Source organism: Lipophrys pholis (assembly GCF_963383615.2).
Source record: "Lipophrys pholis genome assembly, chromosome: 4".
NCBI classification, from domain to species: Eukaryota; Metazoa; Chordata; class Actinopteri; order Blenniiformes; family Blenniidae; genus Lipophrys; species Lipophrys pholis.
In genome coordinates this window covers 24,499,252-24,522,835 of record NC_137637.1, presented here as the reverse complement: position 1 = coordinate 24,522,835, position 23,584 = coordinate 24,499,252, and the positions used below count along the sequence as shown (strand labels likewise).

Genomic DNA, 23,584 nt, shown 5'->3' with positions numbered 1-23,584 from the left:
CAATGCTTTTTTATATTAAACTGCTTGATCTTGCTATGCTGGCTTAATTTATTTCTATATTTAAAAAAATATATTAATAATTTTGTTGTCAGTACAATAATGTGTCAAAATATTATTATTAAGTACTGTTTTTTCATTCTGTCGTTACTTTTCACAGGAGGCTTTTTTAAAAGTAGTCCATAAGGATGTAACCTAGTGGGGATACATAACTTGTTATCCATGCTTTATTTTTTATGTTCGACATACATAGAGGAATATTTCCTGAAACACAGATATTAGTCAACCTTAGGTAAAGAACTTTCCAACCATTGATCATTAACATTGCCTTTTTTATTTATATTGCCATTTTTTGTATCTGCCTTTTTGACATACAGTTACAGTAATATGGAAGTGAGTCACTCTCCCCTCCACTGATTGGCTCCGCCTACAGTCATGAGCCCCATGTGACTTTGTGACAGGGTGAGGCTGCGGGTGCACTTCTTCATCTGCCACGAACTACCAGGAGGCCAAGGCTCAAGCCCACCCGGAGCCATGGACTACCAACAGAAGCTGGCTGAAAGACTCACCATCCTCAATGAGAGAGGGAATGGGGTTCTGATACGTATGAACTACATAAAGAAGGTGAGGGAGATGAAGTATAGTCAAAAGGGAAATGGTGCGAATAATGGAGACAAGGAACAGGGGACTTCTTCTTTCAAGTCATTCGTTTCAGTTGCTTTCTCAATAAATGTTTGTCTGCATACAGTTAAGACACAAACCGAAGAGATGTTCTTACTACGAATATGCTCTCATTCAGAATCTGTCTTGGACAATTTATTGTTGTGTAATTTTTTTGTCCCGTGTCATAAAAAATGGGAAGTTTGTGCAAATTACTATCTTTAGATCTGCGATGCACAGAATAATTCAGAAAGCTTAACACACGGTTCTGTACGATTCCACAACATAGTTCTTCTCTATGGTTGCAGAACGGGAGCATTGATTAGATAATGCATGATTTCCCAAAATTTGGTATTTGTAACACTAATTTCCAAACTATAAAATACAATAAGCAGTTTTGTGTTTGTGTCCCTGGTTTGTGTGTATAACTGAAGCACCATTTGACAGCTGAGACTGTTTCTCTAAAAAGGAAGCGCAAACAGGAAGTCAGTTTGCAATGCCAGTTATGGCAAATGTCAGTTAGTCGGAACTGAAAGCTGCACACATGCACACATGTATGGAAACTCTTAAAATGTACTGAATGTTATGGTGTTGGTGTGATGAAATGACCTCAGAAACATTACGACGATGAAGACAGCCACAACATTGGGAGCTGTGCACATTTTGTATATGTGCATGAATGAGAGAAGAAGATGCACCTTTTGAGACATTTCAAATAGTAAGCATGTAAATGCTTTTGTTTTGTTTTGTCTCTTCATTCAGGCTTCGCACTTGGAAGCTGCAGCACAATCTTTTACTGTCGACCTTTGAAGCCCCCTTTTGGAATACTTGTTCGAATGATCTTGCTCAAGTCCACTGTGGCTTTTTCAACCTGTGAAAGACATAAAAACACAAAACCATAGGCTGGGTGTGAAGGGTATTTAGGTCTTTTGCCCCTTCGAAGCCAGTAAATATTAACACTACTTTATGTAATTCAGGTATAATGAAATGTTTTAAAAGCGATTAAATTCACAGCCTTTTCAGCTTGAAAGTAAAATAGATTGTTTACCAGTGGATTTCTCAGAGGGGGTGACATTCTCATGTTGCTGCATCCTGTGCGAGTTTATACATCAGTCATATTTTCCCTTTGTCTTACACACACTACATGTGATCACTTTTGATATGACATTTTTCCCTGATGATGCTTTGTCAAAAGGAAGGTGCATTTTAATAATGCATTTTGTGATATTAACTTACGATTGTTGGTTTGGAAGTTATCAAATATAGTTGCTTTCCGGATAAATGGTTAAAAAGCTTCATCTTTCTGACTTGTTTGATGAGGTTTAAGGATGTGAAAAAGAACAAAAACAAAAGTTTTGAAAAATGGTAACCTATGCTTTATTTCTCCACCAGTTATGTGCAGACCCTAAGCTGCGGCCTCCCATCTTGATGGATAAAACCAAAGAATCTGCAATCAAGTACATCAACAAGAAATTCCCCAACATCGACTTCAGAGGAAACATTGTAAGTGTTAAAAAGCCTCTGAGGAAATGTTTCTCTGTGGTCTGCACCATGATTTTCACATAACGGTTGTGTTTTCTTCCTTTTTGATCAAAAAGCTTCTTTTTATCCTTCCATCTGGCCGTGTGAGCCAATTCAACAATATGACTTAGTTCTGCTGTTATTTCAAGCAGACTTGTTTTCTAGTAAAAACAGAAGGTGGGTGTCTTCAGATTGCAAAAATAATTGACATGTAAGACTCTCATCCACGTTACACTTTAAACTACTATCTCAGGCCTGACTTTGTATGCCTGGCCAGTTGCAGGCACGCTGTTACAACATATTATTGTAATATCTCCTATTCTGTACTATGTTTTTTCAAGTATTTTGGTTTTGAATGGATTGATTGGTCTGCTGGGAGACTCTTTTTAATTCACTAAAATGCTCGTTGGGTGGATTCTCTATGCTCTATTTGAATGTGCAGTGCCATGAGATACTTATGTGGACTCAGCAATAGATTGAACCATCGAGAAGAAACAATTTAAAGTCTTTTTTTTTTCTTTTGTCCAGTGCATCTCAAATCATAATTAAATATGTATGTTTTTGTTTATTCCAGCAAAATCTGGTGAGCATCCAGAAAACAAAGTCTGAAGTGTTGGCAGCCACAACGAGCTACTACGACTCCTTCCTGGATGTTATAGAGTTCAGGGTGATTGTTTTCTTTTCTTTTCCTCCCCTCTCTCTTCTTTCATGTTCTATTTCTCTCCGAGACATTGTCAAGGTTTTATCACCTTTTTATTCCATATAAAGAGAATCACCACCACTTTCTTAATCTCACATTAACATATAGAGTGGAAGATATAAGAAAGTAATTTATGATGATACTGTAAACATCAAAGCGAGTTAACCCAGTGTGCCTGTCTGCAGGCTTCCTGTTTTTGTTCTGTGACGGAGGTTGCGTGCGGGCCAAGGCCCTGTAGGTGTTTCTTCTGGGACAACAAATTACTCAGTCATGCTATAGAAAGCTGCAAATAATGGATTAACCTCAATGTTTCTGTTAAAATGATTATGTGTTTTAGAAAACAAGCTTTAGACTGTGCTTTTCTCTATTTTGGGTGTTACAGTTTGCAATCTAATCTGTATTCCTTTTTCTTTCAGGACCATGTCTATGAATTACTGAACTCCATTGATGCGTCTCAGTGCTTTTTTAATCTTGTAAGTATTCACTGCCTGGCTCACAATACTTTTTTTTGTTTTTTTGTCAAGTAGAACCCTGAAGTCATGCACAATATCTGCTGATGACCTGAAAAGCTGTCATTCCTTTGCACATTGTATTGTTCTGTCGTCTCTGGCATCGTCATGATGGTGTTTTTCAAACGGTTTTATTTAATCATAATTAAACTGGCAGGATTTCCAAGTTATATTTCTCACAAATCTGCCAAATAACAATCAATCAAGCAAGTAATCACTCAAGTAATTACTTTGTTTGACCTGCTGATATTGGGGGAGGCGCTGTCTGTTTCATTTAATTTTGATTTCAGGCAGTCAACTTTGATTTCACCAAAAGTTACTTGGATCTGATCGTCACCTACACGTCTGTGATCATTGCACTTTCACGGATTGAAGACAAGAAGGTTCTGGTGGGCATGTTCAACTGTGCCCACGAGATGACGAATGGCAGCAGGTGAAATAACGGATGGATGGATGGATGGATGGATGGATGGATGGATGGATGGATGGACGGATGGATGGACGGATGGATGGATGGACGGATGGTTGGATGGATGGATGGATGGATGGATGGATGGATGGACGGACGGATGGATGGATGGATGGATGGATAATCAATGGATCAAGATAATGCAGGCTGATTACAGAGGACTGGGACAGGGAAGCTTGGCGAGGAGGAAAAACTTGAAAACAGGCATAAAATCTTTCATTTTATCAAGTTCCAGTGTCTGTTTCAGAGGCAAAAGAGGGACGTTAGTTACTTAATATCTTGTTTGACTTCATGGGTCATCTTCATCTCTGTAGTGACCCTTCCTACCCACGGCTTGGCCAGATGTTTTTGGAATATGAACATCCATGGAAAAAGCTCACCGAGGAGTTTGGACCACACACAAAGGTAAATTTAATTTAAAGCAAACTGTGCAATAATCCTGCTGTCTCATCAGAATCTTACTATGCCACACCTCTGAGGTGGATGGATTATCTCTGCAAAAGAGAAGTGCTCACTAACACGGGTTAGATCTTTGTGTTCAACTAAAATATCAGAAAAGTGCTGAGTTGGTCAGCCAAAGCGGAAGCATTTGGTTTGAGAGTCCTTGGAAGGATATTCATTTTATTCAAATGAATTCTTCCAATCCAGTAGAGGGGGACACCAAGCCACCTTAGTATATCCTTCTTAACCGTTGCTATAATGGGTAGGAGGGTTGAATTTAAATTGTTTTTTTGTTTTTTCTATATTGGAAGAAATCTTAAACCCAAGGTAAGTGAGTCTGACCATTTAAATGGACAAATGATCAGCATATTTTCACTACCTGTTATAACATTTTATCTATTAGTGTAAAAGGCTCAGATTTGTCAGATTTTTACAGAGAAATCTCCAAAGGAATCTATGGCAGAGAGTAGAGCAGGAATGCAGGTCTCAGGCTGACACAGGAAAAGAATAACATCGTCTGTGTGTTCAGGCCTATTCAAAAACTTCCTTCTGTCACTGGCTCTGTTATGGCATTCTGAAGAGCATAGATTTTGGTGAAATAGTTTTATAATGTTGACCATATGTTTCAGAATGTTTTACTCCCCTTTCATCCTTCACAAAGGGGATCACATTAGGATCAACCCTCCCCTGAGCCAGGTGAGCCAGGAGTCTCCCTGGGTTGTCAGCTGTCTCAAATAAGTGATGTCTGGCATGAAAAAAACAACAGTCCCTGCTTTATTTGTGAGAAAATTGTCAAGAGCCGAGCAGTGCCACATCCAATTTCAGTAATGTAGATTGGCAGAGGGAGTTTTAAAACTGCCTCTCCAAAGCTGACATTTGGGATTCTAGCTCCAACTGCTGACTAAGTGCTTCTTTTCGTTTAGCAGAGGTGACTGAAATCACAACTCCTGAGCATGACTATGGATCTTAATGACTACACCTCCAATCTCTCAAAAGGAAATGTTTTATACATATCAATTCAACTTTTGTTTATATCAAATTGCAACATGTAGTTTTCTACATTTCAGTAGTATTTCACTGCTAAATGTGCATGTGTGCGAGTTGAACAACCTTTTGAGCCTTCAATCTTTTTCATTTGAGGTGTCATCATTTTCCAGTATCTATTGTATTTGGAACCTTTTCTTTTGCCCTTATTTCTCACTCACCGTCATTTTTCCCTCTGCCTTTCTCTCCCAGGCTGTGACAGCAGCATTACTCTCCCTGAGGATGGTCTACCCACGCAGAAACCTGCCAGCAGAACAATGGCGGAACGCCCAGCTCCTCAGTCTGCTCAGTGCACCCGCTACAATGCTGGACCCGGCCTGCTGTGACACTGTGAGTTCAACCTCTTGTCTGCCTCCGTGTTTGTCTGTCCGTGGAAGATGGGCGCAGGGAAATGAGACAAGAGTACCCACTATAACAAGTTGCAGTGAATATATTTCAACAAGACAAGCTCATAGAGGAGAAAGAATTAAAAAACAATTTGCATTTGAATAATACACTGCAAAAGTTTTAGACATGTTTAATATGCTGCTTAACCAGCATTAAGGAATCCAATTGGCTCTAAAAAAAAAACATAGAAAAGAGAAAAAAACCCAACCAACTATACAGCTGGTTCTTCTCAGAAAATACCTTCAGTGTGAAGTTATTTTCTACAAGTGAGGATGTGACCCCAACAGACCTCTGATGATAACATAATCAACTCTGTCTGGGTTTACATAAAGAGACAAAAGCATCTGAACCAGACTGAGCAGACAGAAGATATGTGCTTATTTCTCCAAGGTATCTAAAAAAAAAAAAGTTTATCAAAGAGAAAAACTGCCGCAAGAAGTATTGACTTGTATTGAGTAATAATGACCAATAACGTTCTAGTGTTCTAATGTTATGTTATAATGAAGCAGTATAAGGGTGATAAACCCAGGTGCTGTCAGGATGCTGTCAGGCAAATCTGTCACTGGAACCATTGTCTAGCTTATTTCAGACATTTCCCTTCTTCAACATGCCTGACTATAATGAGTTGCTCATTATCAGGTCTTTTGCAGAGCTTGCTGATGACACTTTCAACAGAACGGGATGTGCTGGAGCTGAATGATGTTAAAATATGCAGGAAATATGCCTTGGAAGGCAGTATTGTCCAGGATGAGGCCCCTCTGGTCTAGACGCTGCTGGTGTGGCAGTGTGAAATTAATAACTGATTTAAATGTTGAAGAGACTTGTTAGACTGGGCGAAGGATGAAGTCGTGACAAAGCTGTGGGGACATTTCATGCCACGCGTTCAGACAGTTTTGCAGTTATATATATAAGGAGCAGGTAGTAGAGTGAAACTTTGAGAAAAGGCATAGATATGAGTCAACAATAAGCGACATCATTTCGACAGTATTAGAAGGCAGATTTACAATAAATACCTTTCCCTGGAATTATTTTTCTGTCTTTTTTTTAAACTTTAAAAAGCAATCATAATAGTTTCAAATCATAAGTAAAGACCAAGGAGACATTTATACTTTTTTATTGATTATGGAGTAGCAGCTGTTAACAGTGATATAACTGATAGGGTTAACATTTGACAGAAAATTAGAACTTAATATGATAAAAAAAACATGTGCATCAAACACTGATGCTTATCCACACAATCTTTGAAAACCTCTGGTATATTGGCATAAAGATAAAAAGTTTAGACTCATCTGTATCCGGGCATCTGGATTAGGGGTTAATTTGATTTTTTTGTCTTGCACAGATGGCCTGCGAGTACCTGTCTATGGATGTGATGGAGCGTTGGATCATTAGTAAGTGTTATCAAAGCCTCATTTTGACTAATATCATCACTACCATCATTAGCACACACAGGCGCATCTGTGTTGTTGAAATAAACATTACCACTTGGAGTTGTATCTTTTTATTGTTGGCTCAAAGTCAATTGAAATATGACATTTTCATTTGAAAATCTAATAATGTTAAGCTAAAATGTCCAAACTGTGTTGACACTGTTACTAGAAATCATTTGTGCTTGGTCGTCATATAAAAAAAAATCAAAAATCAAAAAAAAATCTAATTACTGCATGTAAATACTAACAGCAGCAGGCTGCCTTCATTCCTCTTGACTGCATTGTGACGTCTGCTGGCGTTTTCTCTTTGTAGTCGGCTTCCTGTTGTGCCACAGCAGCCTGAATACAAACCAAGCCTCCCTGGAGCTGTGGAAGATGGCTCTGCGGAGCGGCCTCTACCTTACCCTCACCCGAGATGAAGTCCTGAACATACACAAAGTCTCCGAGGACCTGTTCGACAACATCAAAGGGTTTGCAACCTGCACTGCTGCACTGCTCTCCATAATGTGGACTGTGAAGAACAGCCCACGGCTGTTGGAAAAACAAGTGAAAAGCTGAGAGAATAGACAGTGGCTGCAGCATTACACACCATCTCAGCACATCCGGCTCTATAGAGTGCTCTTATTTATTAGTGGGTGTAATTACACATGTGCTAAACATCCATCAGTAATCTGAAGCATCAGACGTTCATATTATCTTAATGTACTTGAGAAGAAACTACTGTGGGACAGTTTACTTATGAGTGGTAGTAAGTAACATAATGTACAGCTATGTACTCCATTGTTCCATATCCACGGAGCAAAGGAATTTTATTTTACAGAGAGTATCTCTCCCTTCTATTAATGGGTATAAAACTGAAGCTGGGCCTGTGTGGGCCAGCTTTGGCATGTGGACCAAAACTGGCTGGCTGAAAGGTCTGCTCTGGCCCACAGGACAACCTCACAGTGTAAACATGACAACACAACGCTAAATTCTGCTTTATGATATTCATTCGGGATCACACTGTTTTAGTGTGAGTAGCAGACAAACTCCCTCATCACCAGTATATCAGTGTTCATGTAAAGCTAAAGCCTTTTATGAAGATACATTTTTGGAAACAGGCAAACTAAATGCCACAGAAAAATGGTGCTCTGATAAGTTGTAAGCTTTAACCAACATCAGCCGGAATCAAGTCACTGCAATATTGCAATTTTTAACACAACGAAATACAATGAGAAAACATAAGCCCCAACTTCACTTTGTGCCATTTCACTGTATTTGACACCAAGATGTGTCGATGGGAAAAAGGCATAATGGTTAAATGTGCTTATTTTTCATGAGAAATTTCAGCTTGTTCAGGTTTTCTAAAAACACATCTGTTAAAATACGAACCTTTTCATGATGCACTTGTGCCTCTTTGCACAAAAGAAGGGAAACATTTGGCATTAGTGTTATTTTGTGATTACTGTGCTATCTATTAATTCTCCCTGAACTAAAAATCCCAGTTCGGCAATAAAGAGACAAATAAATCAGCAACAACTGAAAACATTTGCCATTTTTCTGTAAGGGGACGAGAGCAGGAAATGAAAAAGATCAAATTCAGAGGACAAGAAAACGAATTCATGCTGAGTCACTTCTGTGGGATGAGTGCAATATGATTTATGGATTATGGTATTGATTACAGTGCAGCGTTTTTCCAAAGGACCTCTTGGCCTACTAAGAATTGAGTTTCAAGCCTCATAGCCGCAAATATCTACATCAAAAACAGAATGAAATGTTACAAAGATATTGACCCGATCACCACTGACATTAATCCATCAATGAGATCATATTTTCATTATATCTGCTGAATCTTTTTTTTTATTTTTATCAGATATAGCAAGCGAGTTGCAGACATCAAGGAATGTCGTGAGCACGTTTTAGCCAACAGGTGAGCCTGGCGGGAAACTGAGACATGGTCTTATCTCTCTTGTGCCATAAATATTCAACGATACGCATTTACCTTGAAATGAGCTTTGAGACCCAGATGTCCATTTTCTGTGTCATTACCAGTGGAGCGATGCACCGAGAGAGGAGGCAGTTTCTCAGAGGCACCATGAAGGAACTATTTAAAGTTTTGGAGGATGAACCTGGACTCCTGGGACCAAAGGTAGGAGTGTGGTAAGGAGCATGACAGGTGCTGGTTGAGGAATTTAAATCACTTCATTACCACAACTTATTGCTCCAAAAATGACATTCTGCTCACACGAGTCATGAAACTTCATGTGTTTGATCCAGACTTGCCTTCAGCACAGGCATTTAGTTTATCTCAATCTTAGATACTCTCTCCTGTCATTAATCTGTCTTCTCTATTCTGTTGGCCAATCGAATCCCACAGGCGCTGTTTGTCTTTATGGCTCTGTCATTTTCCCGTGACGAAGTCCTGTGGCTCGTCAGACACTCTGAGAATATGCCGAAGATAAAGACACCCGAGGACTACATTGACAAGTAGGTCAGAGATGCATAGGAAGCGAATCATTGACGGCAGAAGCTGCTGGTGTCACCGTGGTGTCGTGCAGCGGTCTGTCTGGCAGCTATCAGATGAATTTCAATCACACACAGAACATCCAGAGTGAATTAGATGAGGGATAACATTCGATGCACCTCTTCCTTCGAAATTCATCCTCAGTGTGAACCATAAAGATCAGACCACTATGACTTATGAAGGTCTCCTTCAATGTCACTTGCCAATGCATGTACATATACTTTGCAATGAAGTAGTTTGTAACTGTACTTCAGTAGACTTTTCAGGTATCTATACTTCACTTGCGTATTCGGTTGATGTTTTACTTCTATGCATGACATTCAAATTCTTCACCTTTTTTATTTTTTAGTAACTGGCCATGTATCTGGATTTTCAAAAATATGACAAAAGTGAATGTATACTGGACTAATAATGTGATAACTTAAAATAGCTTATTGCCAAAATGCTATTACAATATATTGGTTAAAATATTTTTCTCACACTATTGGCAAATGATTGTCATTGACTTTATTGCCTTTAAAATGGCCCAAATCATTACTTTATTGGCAATTATTACATTGTTGGTTTCTACACTGGTGAAATGTATAAGTGAAGGTAAATCAACTCCTTTAGCAGTGACGTTTTATCAAACTGTGCACTGTTCATCTTAGAAGTTGCCTCAGCGTCTGAATATTGCCTGATTCTGCATCTGATGTTCATTTTGTGTATCTGTATTTCCCTCTTCTCCAGTCAGATGGCTGAGTTGCTGTTCTACATGGAGAAGCTGAGTGGCTTGATGAGAAAATACAGCCATGTTGTTCAGCGTTATCATGTTCAGTACCTGGCACAGTTTGATGCGTTGGTCCTCAATGACACCATACAGGTACGTGTGCATAAAAAACACTCCGGCAGTTCGCAGGAGAGGTTATTCACCATCTTTCTACATTGGTTTCGATGGATTTCTTTCACCACAGAACATGCATGTATGCCCAGAGGAAGAATCGATCCTGCTGAGCTCATTTGTCTCAATTCTGACTGCACTGTCCATCAAACAAGGTAATGATATTCTTTAAAACAACAACAATACGCTTCACTTTTATGTAAAACAAATAAATAGATAAATAAATAAATAAAAATAATGATCTGATTATAATTTTGTTTTAGTGGAAAACAAAGAGGAATTTGACTTCAGGGCACTCAGACTGGACTGGCTAAGATTACAGGTAATCAGAGTGGTAGGTTAGTGAATGACATTCCAAGTGGGCTATGAACCTAAACTTTTTTCATCCTCTGTTTAAGGCCTACACCAGCGTGAATAAGGCTCCTCTTCCGCTGAAAGACTACCCCGACTTGGCGAAGGTGATGAACATGACGCAGTTCCACACGAGGATGGTGGACAGCATTGAAGAAGTGCTGCATGAGACATCTGACGTGTCCATCCTCTGGTCAGCGTCAGGTCCTCTCTCCTAACGTCCTCTTTTGAATATTGTCATGTCTTTAATAACTGATTGTTCTCTGTCTACCAGTTTCTACCCTCGAGTCTTTGAGAAAATGTTCAGCCAGAGCGGCGAGGAGATGACCATGAAGCGTTACCTCATGTCCTTCCCATCTGTTTGCGCTCACTTCAGTCAGTGTGGACACCCGCTCTGTCCAGAAGAGGTCAGTATTCAGTTGCTCGATGACCAGCTTGTGAATCAGGTGCAACTGGAATGGAAAACAATGGTTTCACAGGAGAAACACACAGTTATACCACATTTTTACTTCAAACTATGTGTTTGAGGTATGAGTGGTCCCCTTCTAGTCTATCTTTTCTGGCCTTTTCAATGATCAGAGTTTCCACTCCCTGCTGGGAACCATCTGCTAAGGAGCATTTAAGACAATATATTCGTATGCATAAGTAAATATACTTGCAAAAAAAAAAAAAAAGTATACTACCGATTTCCCATATTTATATATAAGAAAAAAAGTACAGATATGTGTGCTCAAATGTTGCCACTAAAAATAAAAATGTTGTCAGTAAACAGAAAATGTATCTAAGTACTGTGATGAAGAACAATAATTCTTTACTTGCCACCTTTGGACGACATAATATTGAATGAATTGGTTTGCATATTCTGTTTGAATCAAAATGCTTCCCATTCTTCAGATTGGTAAATAGTATCTGTACTTCTTATCGTACATGCTCATTTGTGTACTGTGTGTCAACGTGTACACGACCCCTCTCTGCCCTCGTGGTGACTCTTGTTGTGTCTGGTCTGTGTAGACAGAGGCACTGGAGAAGAAGTGTCTGCGCCTGTGTGTGACCTTCCTGGAGCAGATCGCCAAGCAGACCACTGGTGTTGTTTTAGAGATCTGCGCAGAGCAGCATAACCTAAATGACCAGGTGAAATCTGAGTCCATTTCCCTTTTTTTTTTTTTTTTTTTTTAATTAGCCAGCAGACAGTGAGCCAGCCTGAGCACATTTTCCAAATATAATCACAATTACCCAGCTTGGCATCAGGGTATTTATCGAGAGGCAGTAAGCTGAAGCGGATGCCAGTTGGCTATATGCAAAATGCAGGTTAGAACTCTGCTTGAACAATGTAATGAGGAAAACAGAGTCATACACAGGGAGAACACACAAAGACTCCCAAGCCTAGACAGGTTCAATATAGGTTTTAATGTTTGCAGAAGCTTCTTCTCTTGTATTTGCTTGCCTGAGTTTAATACTTGTCTCTCTCCTTCTGCCCTTCTTTTTCTCCATGTCCCCGTGTCCATTTTCCCACTTCATAACCCTTTAGTTGCTGCCTAAGCACTGTGCCGAGAGCATCAGTGCTGCTCGTTATAGAAAGCAAAAGAAGACGGTGCCAAAGAAAGGAGAAGTCCAAAAGGAGAAGCCAGGCGCTGAGAGCCTGAGGAAAGACCGAACCATCATCACCAAGTCAGCCTTTCTCTTAGTCTCTCATGAATATTACTGTAAACGGTATTGTCTGTGTATCGCCTGAGTTATTGTAATTGACAGATCCTTGATTTGTGGAAAGGAACCATCAAGAAAAAATCCTCATCATGTCAAAGAGCAGCTGTACAAACACTCGGCTGTGATAAATTGGGGCTCCGTAGACTGGCGTTAGGTTAAGGCAGTTCAAGTTGGTAGAAACATTTTAAAATCATTTCCTTCACCCTATGACGCATTTCTTGCCTCCTACGATTTGGAAGATGGAATAAAAATGCCCTTGAACACAGGGGATAATTAATTTTCAACTTTATTGCCCCTTCAAGTTGAACCGCTAAAGGCTGACAGGAACTGAAGGAAGCCGGTAAACACAAGGTTAGATGGAGCCATGGTACAGGTTCACTGGCAGCACTTCTTTTTTTCTTTCTTGGTGTTGCTGTTGTCTCATCAAATTCTGTTTAAGGCAACACTTAAAAGGCTCCTTGAATCTGAGGAGTTGCAGCCTTGTCTTTCTCACGTATCTCTTCACAGAGATAATCCTCCAACATGTTTATTACCTTATTTGTCTGAGTCAGTGTCACAACATTTATCCTAACTTCCTGAAGATAAGCATCCTCATCTACCTCTCTCTTTTTTTTTCTCATTTTCTTTTCCAGTGTGGACAAGATGCATCAGATGCTGACAGAGCTCTGCTCCTCCTTCAGTCTTTGCTCTGATTTAACTGTCTTCGACCACACCGTCATCCCCGCAGAGTTCCTCCTCTCTCATCTGGAGATGCGCCTTTCTGAGTATGCTAAGAGGGGATGGGGGAATTTTTACATTTGTCTAAATAAATCTGGATGATTTAATGAGTCTTGGGGGTGAAGTGCATGTCTGACTTCTGCAGCCGTGTCCACAACCACTGTCAGAAATATGCAAATTACTGACACGAGCGATTGCTTCCATTTGGAATGGAGCACACTGTCCGGGAAAGATTGTTTTAAAATCTGCCAGTATATAAATAAGCAGTGGAAATATACCTTCATGTGTTAACATAGTGCTATCTTTGTGTATTTTTATTTTGCAGAGTCAATGGTACAACTTTTGGACTGAAAACTCCTGTTTAGTTTTCTGACCTCCATGCTGAACAGAGGCTAAAAAAATACGAATCACACAAAATCAAATCTCCCTGACGGGGGGGATCCATCAGAAGCACTGTCAAAGCTAAAAATCACCTGCAGCTGCATTTTTCTTCAAATTGTTTATTTATTTATTTTTTTAACCTGTGCTTCCAACCAGGGAATCATTAGGAACTTGGCTCTTGTGTAACGTCCTCTCCATCATCGTAATGAGCCCTGCATAGAATCTGACTCCTTCGTGTCTAGACGGTGTTGCACCCACATAAAAGTCTGAGCAGAGATCTATCATGTCACTCTCTTGCTCTGTGTCATTTCAGTGCTAACTGCTGTTTGGATTAGGGTTTGGTACCAGGGAAACCTTCGCGTTTCTGTATATACGCCGTGTTTAGTCTCCCTGTCTCTGCTGATGACTATCTCTCCTGTCACCTTGAAGTTAGTGCCCACAAGTAGCACCGTGCTCGCAGTGGTCGGTCCTTCTGTGGCCGGAATCATAAACACAGGCAGAGAAAGTGAGTGAATGGAGGGCACTTAGAAAAAATAAACACAATGGCACTGAAGCCCCGGGGCGGTGACTGCACTGAACTAATGAGAGCAGTGCCAAGTCCCCACGGCTCGTTTAACTCGTTTTAAGATCCCCCCCCCCCCCCCCCCCCCCCCCCCCCCCCCCGAGTCCTCAGTGACAAGTGACGTTGGTTAAACTATGTTTCTCCAGGATCATCGTGAGAATGGCCAATTACAACCAGACCACCCAGGAGATCACACGTCCCTCTGACCTCCTGGCAGGCATCAGAGCCTACACAGCCAATCTGCACTGCCTCTCCAGTTACATCAATGTGGACGTCGCCCGGCTGGTGAAGAGTGTCCTCCTGCAGCAAACTCTGCCGCTGGACGCATATGGGGGGCAGACCATAACAACTATCTACACAAACTGGTGTGTGATGTTAGAGTGTATCTACTTCTCACTGCATGTAGTTCTCCCTTTAAGACACATGCTTTTTTTTTTTTTTTTTCCTTTGCCAGATCTGATGCCTCATCTGGCCCTCTGTTTATCCTTCCTTAGTCCTTCACTCCATTATCTTCATCTAAACCGCATTGCTGTGACAGATCACGATTTTCTCCTTCTGCACCTCAGGTTCCTGGAGGGTCTTTTGCGTCAGGCTAGCAACTCCCTCATTGTTCACTGTCCCACAATGAACTGCTTTGTCAGCCAGACGACTGACACTGAGTCGACATTCAGAGCCGAAGAGTTCTCAGATATATCAGGTCAGCTTCACGACTGTTATTTAAGCTGTTGAACACAGTGATTGATGTATTAGATGTTAAAAATCCTAGTTTTTGCACTTTTGGAGTTGTGAATGATGACACAATTACACAAGCCGTTAACGTCATGCTCAGAAATGTAATTCTTTGACTCTTATTGCACATTGCTTTGTGGGATAAATCGATTCAGATAACATTTTACAATGACAAGCAGTCTGTAGTATCCATAGCAACATTTCCACTTTTGAAAGTTTTAGTATGCGTTTGTCCCTGTCTGTCCCTGTTCATGCATTTAAAGTACAAAAGCGATTGAAAATATTCAGAGCACTGATCTCGTGAGGGAGCGCACAGATCGTCCTTTCACAAATTTGTACAACACAAGTTTCAAAAGTATTTGCAAATTCACTCATCACAAGCTTACGACACGACTCTTTCTGTGAGTCTTTCTAAAAGGAAAGACTAATCTTTCACGTTACGCAGAATGCCAACGGAACATTTTTGCTCAAGAGGGTGTGGATTCTGACATCGCGGTGAAGCGCAGCATTTATTTTCCCCACCACATCACACAGTATGGCTATTAGGCTCATCTAAACTTCAGTTTCTCACTCATCTCCGTCCCACAACTCGTCTCTCCTCCACACTGCCTTCCGTTCCACCGCCTCCATGCCGGCTTGTAATAGTCAGTGGACCTCCAGATGACTGTATTGAGGCTGTATACACATAACAGGCCTTGGCTCATGCACACAGAGACAAACTTAAACATTTAACATGCATTCATAACAGAGTCCGCTGCACTTCAATAGACGCCCCCACGCCATCCTCGTCCTTGTGGTCTATATTTACTTCCCCCGCAAAGTATCTGCCCGCTTCAGAGTGACTCACTCGCCTGTCCATTACCCACTTCCAATTTTAACCACACACGCCCTCAACATCCATATTCATTCAGATGTCAAGCTGAGTGAAAGGCCTGATAGCAGCAGTTGTCTCTGTTTCACTGATCCAGCCACACGCTCAAATCAAATATAATCTTGTCTTTTCCACTATAACAGGGTCAACCTTTCCATTCAACTCCTGTAAAAACACCACATTTATAAAGAAGAGGAAACATCGGCACTGGAGGCATTCGTTGTCTATTCATTTGAACACACATATATATATATATATATATATACTGTTACTACATGAATTCAACAACGCTTGTGTTGATCTGCCTTTGATAATCACTCCCCCTAAATTATTGATATTCATCTGTGAACAGAGCTGCGGGCCCTGGCTGTGCTCATTGGTCCATATGGCCTGAAGTTTCTGAGCGAGAACCTGATTTGGCACATCACCTCTCAAATCAGTGAGATGAAGGTAGGATATGACGTACTCCTTCATATCAGGTAAGGCACGAGGACTTTACGGAGACACAGAGGGAGACCTAACAATCACGTCAGTGATATGTCTGTGGTTCGCTGTTTCACAGATCACTTTCATGTGACAGTGTGTGAAAGTGTGACGGTTTGGCCTCTGAAGTAGAAAGTGGTGACGACAGAACTCACCATATCTGGTTTAGGCTTTTGGAATATTTATTAGTCTTTTACAACAGGGCAAATAACAAGCCTATCCTCAGAATACACTTTGTGAAAAGTCCAGAATTTTAACTCGAAATGTAAAAGTAAATATAAAAATTCATCAGAATAATAAATACCGAAATGAAGTATCGGTGAATGATGTAGAAAAAAAACAAAAAACTACTCAAATATAATAACAAAGAAATTTTATTTTGCTGCTTTCCACCAATGGTTCTTCAATTCAAAAAATGTTGTGATTTAAACTACTGTGTCTTTTCAGGGTTTCTGTACCTTTGTTCCATGTTGTGTCCATTTGTTTTCAAGCGCAACTGAAGCAACACACAAAGATTACTGAGCTATATAAAACAAATACCCTCCCCTGCCCCCTCTATCTTCTGCTGGTGGGCTTTGTTTTGAACAAAGATTGAAACATTCTAATATATTCAGTGGTACAGTTTCACAGAGGTGTCTTTATTGAACAGATAATATTTAATTTGAAGGTAGACGGCAAACTGTAAACGACAGTTAAATAAAAAATATAAAAATATACAATACAACAAGTTTTTTGGGTGAATAATTGAATATTGATCAAATTAATTAAACAACAATCTGTTTTAGTTGCAAAAATGTGAGCATGTGCATCAGTTGTCATGTCCAAGAGTATTTTCTGTCAGATTCTTCACTCTCACACCTATGATTGAAGCGAAGAGCTTTGCAGCGTACTGCCAGACAGCTGCGTCACTGATATGACCTCTCTCCATTATCAACCCCGAGCCTTTATCACTTATTTCACTTTCCTCCTTCTATGTTAGAAAATGGTTATCGAGAACATGGACACCCTGGTACAGATGAAGAACAACTTTGATAAGCCTGAGGAAATGGCCAATCTGAAAAAGAAGCTGACAGGTGAGTACAGAGATGATGGATGGGGGGGGGGGGGGGGGGGGGGGGGGGGGGGCACACCAAGCACAATGTTAGAGGAAAGAACATGAAACTGATTGAAGTGAACAAGAAGTGAAACGGGCAAGCCATAATTACTTGCTTTGATATACGCACTACAAAATGACAAACAAAATATTGTAACTTAGTTGATAGAAAATGATCGAAGTGAGTCTTGACTATTTCTTCAAGACATATATATTTCAACGAGCATCCCACATGAAGACTAAATGTCATAAGCAACTTCAGCTTGATAAATAATACGCAAAAAGAAATTACCTTCAAGAAAATCTGTCGCTGTTAATACATTGTACACAATAGACGATGGTTTTTATTTTACTGAACTGTGCCTATACAACCTTAATACACTTTATTTCCACCATTAGGTGGAGAGAACATACTGAAGAGGATGACCATCATTGGAGTGATCCTGTCATTCAGAGCAATGACACAAGACTGTCTGAGAGATGTAATGTCCAACAAGTCTTTTATGATAATGTACAACTGACCCGTCCAAAACCGTTTATAACATGGGTGCAAACGTTGAAAGACATCAGCTACATTTTGTTGTCTCTGCTCACTAAAAATCATTGTATTGGTGTTATGTTTAGTCATGTAAATATATACTGAAATACCCTTTATGTGTCCTCACCTTTTGAACTAAAGTAATTCAAGGTGAAAATGAAACCGGCGAATAATAGATCATTGACAATCTAATATCCTACCTCATAAAGCAGAAGAAAAGGAAGAAGTCCTTGACCTAGTGGTATATAATAAAGGTTTCCCTCTGTTCTTATACATCAGTAATGATGTGCCATATATTCCTGAACCAGATCCTACTCAAGCATTGTCCGTACATGATGCTGCCCATCGAGAACCTGAGGGACTTCGTTTCCCCTGAAGCCGACATCCAGGTAACACACAGCTGTGATCTCGCTTCAAGAGAGCTCCATTCTAATGAACTATCCACTTGTCGACATCTCAGTGAGGAATCAAAGTGCAGTAATCACAACTATGCACAAATCATCACACTAGAGTTTGTCGACAGCATATTAGCGACTTGTTCTCACTGGCTCACCTTATTGTGGGAACATTTAGGTTGAGGGCATGTTATTGTGTTGACTTTCATCCGAATGTATATTTACCTTTGAGATTTCTCCTTTGGGGAATGAGCTCATTCCCATAAGAGGTTAAAATTGCAGAACGCATCACACAGGGTTTGGGCAGAGTTTAATGCAGTGAAGTATTTGACTTTGCAACAGTAGATCTGAGCTGCAGAGCTTCAGAGAAACTTGTTGCTCTTCAGTACCAACAAAATTAAATTCCTTATCTCCCTTCGGTGCAATCTGAGTGAATGTGACTTATGAACTCTCCCTTCTGAGTGAGGCATGACAGCCGTGCCACAGCCTGGGCCAGGATAACCCCAAAGACGTCAGCAGCTCCCCCCATGCCTGCGTGAGAGAGACTCTGAACGCTGCAGCGACGCTGCTCTCTGAACCACATTAGTGGAAACATTTTGCCCAGACAGGGTCAAACCATGCATACAAGCAGAAAAGGGCCAAGATCAAAAGCTCTGTGTCGTGACAAAGACACCCGCCACTGGTTTAGTGTCACCACTTACAGAATATAGAGTATGTCACTTCAATTGCGGCCTCATGAAATGCACAAACTGTGGTATTTGAGTCAGGATATTATCATATAGAGGGGAGAAGTTTCAGGGTTCCTTTACTTGAGTATAGGATTTTCTTACAAGTTTATACTTCAACATCCTACTTTTGACCACAAATGTCAGTGTTTTCTAACCTGGCATGTTTAAAACTGGATTGCTGTTGTCAACGTTAGTTGGAATATGAGTCAGTAACTGCTATTTTGGATATTTGTGGGCCTTTTAAACATGTACATAAACAAGTTAATCAGACAATATCAGACATAAAGGGTTGATAGTGACCTAAAAGATAAAGCAGATAAAGCAGAGATTGTAGAAACAAAGATTCTACCATGGATAAGATGTATTTAAAAGGCTTAAACATGTCGATTCAAGCTGCGCTATCCTTCATGCTTTGTGATCCTTCAGGTGACCCTGAAGGTATTCGAGCTGGCGTCTGCTGCAGGACTGAGGTGCAACATCGACCCTGGTCTTGTTGCAGCTCTTGGCAGCATGCAGACAGGTAACACTTAAACAATTAGTGTCTCTTCACTACACAACAAACTGTCCCCTCTCCTGTCCCGTTCATCAGAAAGGGAGTAGTCTTTCAATTTGTTGATATATTCCCGTAAACTTGCAGATAATACATCCATGGACGAGGAGTACAAGCTCTCCTGCTTGCTGCTTGTCTACATCGCCGTGTCCCTGCCCACCTTGGCCCTGGACCCCAACTCACTGTACAACCGGCAACACGGAGGTGCATATTTATTTGTTCTGCTCGACGAAAACACTGCAGCCCTTCACCTAAATGATTTGTTTTCCCAGCCGACGTTTACCAGCTGCCGATAGCGTATAAAAAAAGTTACTCCACCCTGAAACAAGACGCTTATTAGCAGGTCTGTGTATCATACTTTCCAGTCTGACATGGTCTGAAGCAAAGCATGCTGGTTAATGAGGAACACGTTCCCATTGAGAGAGTTTTGTTTACAGAAAACTCCGGCTGACGTGCATCGATACGGTTACTTTTGGCACGCGGCCGTGCTGACCCTGACTGCCTGGCTTCGTGCCTGGAGAGAAACTTTAAAGAGCAGCAGATAGTGGAGATTTCTATCAAGGCCCAAAGTGGTGTTTGTCACCGATCATTCCCCTTGCCTGTTTTTTCCACTGACACGTTAACATATTTGTCTCAAGAGAAACTGTATACCCCTTGAGAAAATTGGGATGTATCAAGTGAATTTCTAGAATCATTAAACCATAATTACATCCGAATGTAGAGGGCGAACTGTTTTGTCTTTCACAAAATCTTTTTTTTTTATTTTTTATATATATATATATATATTTGATTTTTTAGGGCACAACAACAACATCCACTGTTTGGCTACCGCCATCAACCAGTTGGCTGCTGCCATGTTCACCATCCAGAACAAGAACATCGAGCAGCAGCTTAAAGAGTTTCTTCTGGTGAGTGAAAACAAACATTTTTGTTAAAAGAGAAGGCGAAATGGGATCAGGTAAGTTGGTACACATAAATGTTGATGAAAAAAAACTAAACAGAATAAGCGATAGGCCAATTGTCTGCAACCTTCATGACCCAGAGATTTTCCACCAAAGACAATGTGTCTGGAGAAAACACGTTTAACTTTAAAAATGAAGATGATACAGCTCATAAAGTTGTAGTTTTACTTCACATTCAAATACTGTATTTAATTTGCTTTATCACATTTATCAAATACTATTTAAATATTATTTTACTATTTTCTCTTCTTCTTTGTGATAATTTAACCATTTTAGCCATTTTAGCTATCTTAACTTTTTGCCTGGTATTTTCCTTTTCAGTGGTGTTTTTAATAAAACAAAACAAACAAACAACTATTTCAGTTTTTTTTTTTTCTTGTTATAGGTTTTTTTTTTGTCACCATTGTACTTGTTGGCACCATTCAAAGCCATTTCTAGCAATTAAGGAATCTTTAATCTTGAACTTCTTTTAGCTTTTTGAAAAATAGTTGGGCATGTAAATAAAGTAAAAGCAAGATGACATTGTTTTTACATTTTTGTTAAAGCTTCAAATACCACTTCAGAGGGGCTAAAGAGCCACATGTGGCTCCAATGCCATGAATTTACAAAAAATTACACATATCAATTGCAACATCATATAAATTGAGGATTTTTCCAAACAATATTAACTGAAATAATTTCATGGAAAAAAATGGAGTCATCATGCTTATTTACTTTTTATGTGGGCTTGTTATGAACTTTAATAAACAGGTCGTTTCATTTATTGAAGCAGCACAATCACATATTTATGTGCGCGCAAACACACACACACACACACACACACACACACACACACACACACACACACACACACACACACACACACAAAGCCATCCAAAGTCAAAAATGTGAAATACTGGAGAGTGTTTTTGGCCCTCGGGCTTTTTGAAAAAAAAAAAAAACAAACAAAAAAAAAGAAAAAACGACTGAAACAGTGTGTTAGTGGGAAAAATCACTCTTTTCAGGCGTGTTCGCCTTCTGACATTTGAGACTTTTTTCTGAGTGGTCAGTTGAAGGAATTGCTTCATATCAAGCACAAACAATTGGAGAACATTTAGTCAGCAAACAGTGTCAAAGAAAACAAACAGTTCCCACTGTGACCACTTGTCTGTTCTTAAAGCTTTTGCTGAGACACTGACAAGTTGTTGTTTTTTTCCTTCAGTTAAAAGGCTCACCAGTTAAGAAACTAAATTTGATCTGTCTCCTTTGACCGTCTGTTGCTTCACAGTTGGCCTCCTCCAGTCTCCTCCAACTGGGGCAAAACGTAGAACGAGTGGAGAGCAAAAACCGAGAGTCCGTGTACCTGCTCCTGCACATGGTAGGCACATCCTCCACTTTCAAACTGCCATAAGGGGATTTATGAGTCAGTTTTATAATAATTATATAAATAGTTAGTAAACCTAATAAAGAGTTACTTATTCTTTACTGACAGCAGAAAGTCGCAAAACTACAGCGGATAGGTCTCAAAATTTCTCTCTAGGGTATAGCTTTTTCTTTTTTTATCCAAGTATTTTAATGACTGCACCATTAAAGTGGTTTTGATAGACACTCTAATTTTATTCAATTGTGTGTAGAAGCATATCAAATGTATTGAAGTGGACACACGCTTCCTCCTTCATAACAACAGGCCATGGAAAAATAACTAAACCATTTCTTTTCAATAATGTTGTCTAAATGAATTTGAAGAAAACATTTGAATGCACAGCATGATATTGATTTCCTCAGATTGTGGAGGAGTCTCCGTTCTTAAGTCAAGACATGCTGGAGAGCTGCTTCCCGTACGTCCTGCTCCGCAATGCCTACAGGGAGGTGTTCAAATCCTTCGTCATCACCCTCGGCTGAAGGCCTTGTTACATACTCCTAATTTTGTGACTTTATTTATCTCCAGCAAGATTTTAATGTGCCTGCATGTTGTGTTTTCATTTCCACTCAGCCTCTGAGTCACACGCGGATGTCGTGGCCTTGCATATTTACATCACACTTAACGTTGATAATCACACACATCCCCTGTTCGTTTTCAATCAGTTACAGCCTGTTTACAATGCCTGCAGTATTATTATCTTTGCAGTTTGTGTTTAACATGATTTATTATTTCTTGTCCATGCCTTCGTGAGAGAGACTCTGAACGCTGCAGCGACGCCGCTCTCTGAACCACATTAGTGGAAACATTTTGCCCAGACAAGATCAAACCATGCATACAAGCAGAACAAGGCCAAGATCAAAACCTGTGTGTCATGACAAAGACACCCGCCACTGGTTCAGTGTCACCACTTACAGAATATAGAGTATGTCACTTCAATTGCGGCCTCATGAAATGCACAAACTGTGGTATTTGAGTCAGGATATTATCATGTAGAGGGGAGAAGTTTCAGGGTTCCTTTACTTGAGTATATGATTTTCTTACAAGTTTTTACTTCAACATCCTACTTTTGACCACAAATGTCAGTGTTATTTAACCCGGCATGTTTAAAACTGGATTGCTGTTGTCAACGTTAGTTGGAATATGAGTCAGTAACTGCTATTTTGGATATTTGTGGGACCTTTTAAACAGGGTTAGGTTTCGGGGTTAGGGTTAGGGTTAGGTGCAATGCCTGCAGTATTATTATCTTTGCAGTTTGTGTTTAACATGATTTATTATTTCTTCTCCATGAATAAAGATGGTTACAACTTGCTTATTTTCTTTTTGTTTTGCATTTTGATTGTGATTTCTGCCTTGGTTCCTCTCATTTCCTTCCTCCCTAAATGAAATGCCCTCTTTAACTTCTTTAACTTCCTTGTACAATATTCATTAATATAAAGACACCAGGTTTACAGATTTGAAAGTCCCAGTTGCTAATTCAAGGTGATGCTTAGTGAATATATTTTGAATGAGGCACTTTTGCGTGTGTGTGTGTGTGTGTGTGTGTGTGTGTGTGTGTGTGTGTGTGTGTGTGTGTGTGT

General features: G+C 40.0%; 1 protein-coding gene across 1 annotated transcript; it reads left to right on the top strand.

Annotated features, from left to right (window-relative positions):
• Positions 1 to 447: 447 nt before the first annotated feature.
• nckap1l (NCK associated protein 1 like) lies at positions 448 to 23,315 on the top strand. Its single transcript, XM_080461596.1, has 31 exons — positions 448 to 621; positions 2,050 to 2,160; positions 2,753 to 2,845; positions 3,295 to 3,351; positions 3,678 to 3,820; positions 4,171 to 4,261; positions 5,534 to 5,671; positions 7,071 to 7,119; positions 7,472 to 7,628; positions 9,011 to 9,067; positions 9,190 to 9,286; positions 9,515 to 9,624; positions 10,391 to 10,523; positions 10,615 to 10,696; positions 10,805 to 10,863; positions 10,940 to 11,085; positions 11,167 to 11,299; positions 11,904 to 12,023; positions 12,421 to 12,560; positions 13,229 to 13,360; positions 14,403 to 14,621; positions 14,823 to 14,953; positions 16,209 to 16,306; positions 17,319 to 17,412; positions 17,832 to 17,914; positions 18,279 to 18,359; positions 19,520 to 19,613; positions 19,731 to 19,847; positions 20,442 to 20,551; positions 21,873 to 21,962; positions 22,370 to 23,315. Exons 1-31 carry the CDS (start codon positions 532 to 534, stop codon positions 22,484 to 22,486), a joined length of 3,372 nt encoding a protein of 1,123 aa, XP_080317722.1. The 5' UTR covers positions 448 to 531; the 3' UTR covers positions 22,487 to 23,315.
• Positions 23,316 to 23,584: the final 269 nt, after the last annotated feature.

Excerpts from the sequence above, each read along its gene's own strand:
- nckap1l (XM_080461596.1), top strand. The coding sequence starts at position 532 with ATGGACTACCAACAGAAGCTGGCTGAAAGACTCACCATCCTCAATGAG. Across the intron at positions 9,068-9,189 it reads GAGCACGTTTTAGCCAACAG|TGGAGCGATGCACCGAGAGA; the intron begins GTGAGCCTGGCG and ends TGTCATTACCAG. Across the intron at positions 13,361-14,402 it reads CTGGAGATGCGCCTTTCTGA|GATCATCGTGAGAATGGCCA; the intron begins GTATGCTAAGAG and ends ATGTTTCTCCAG.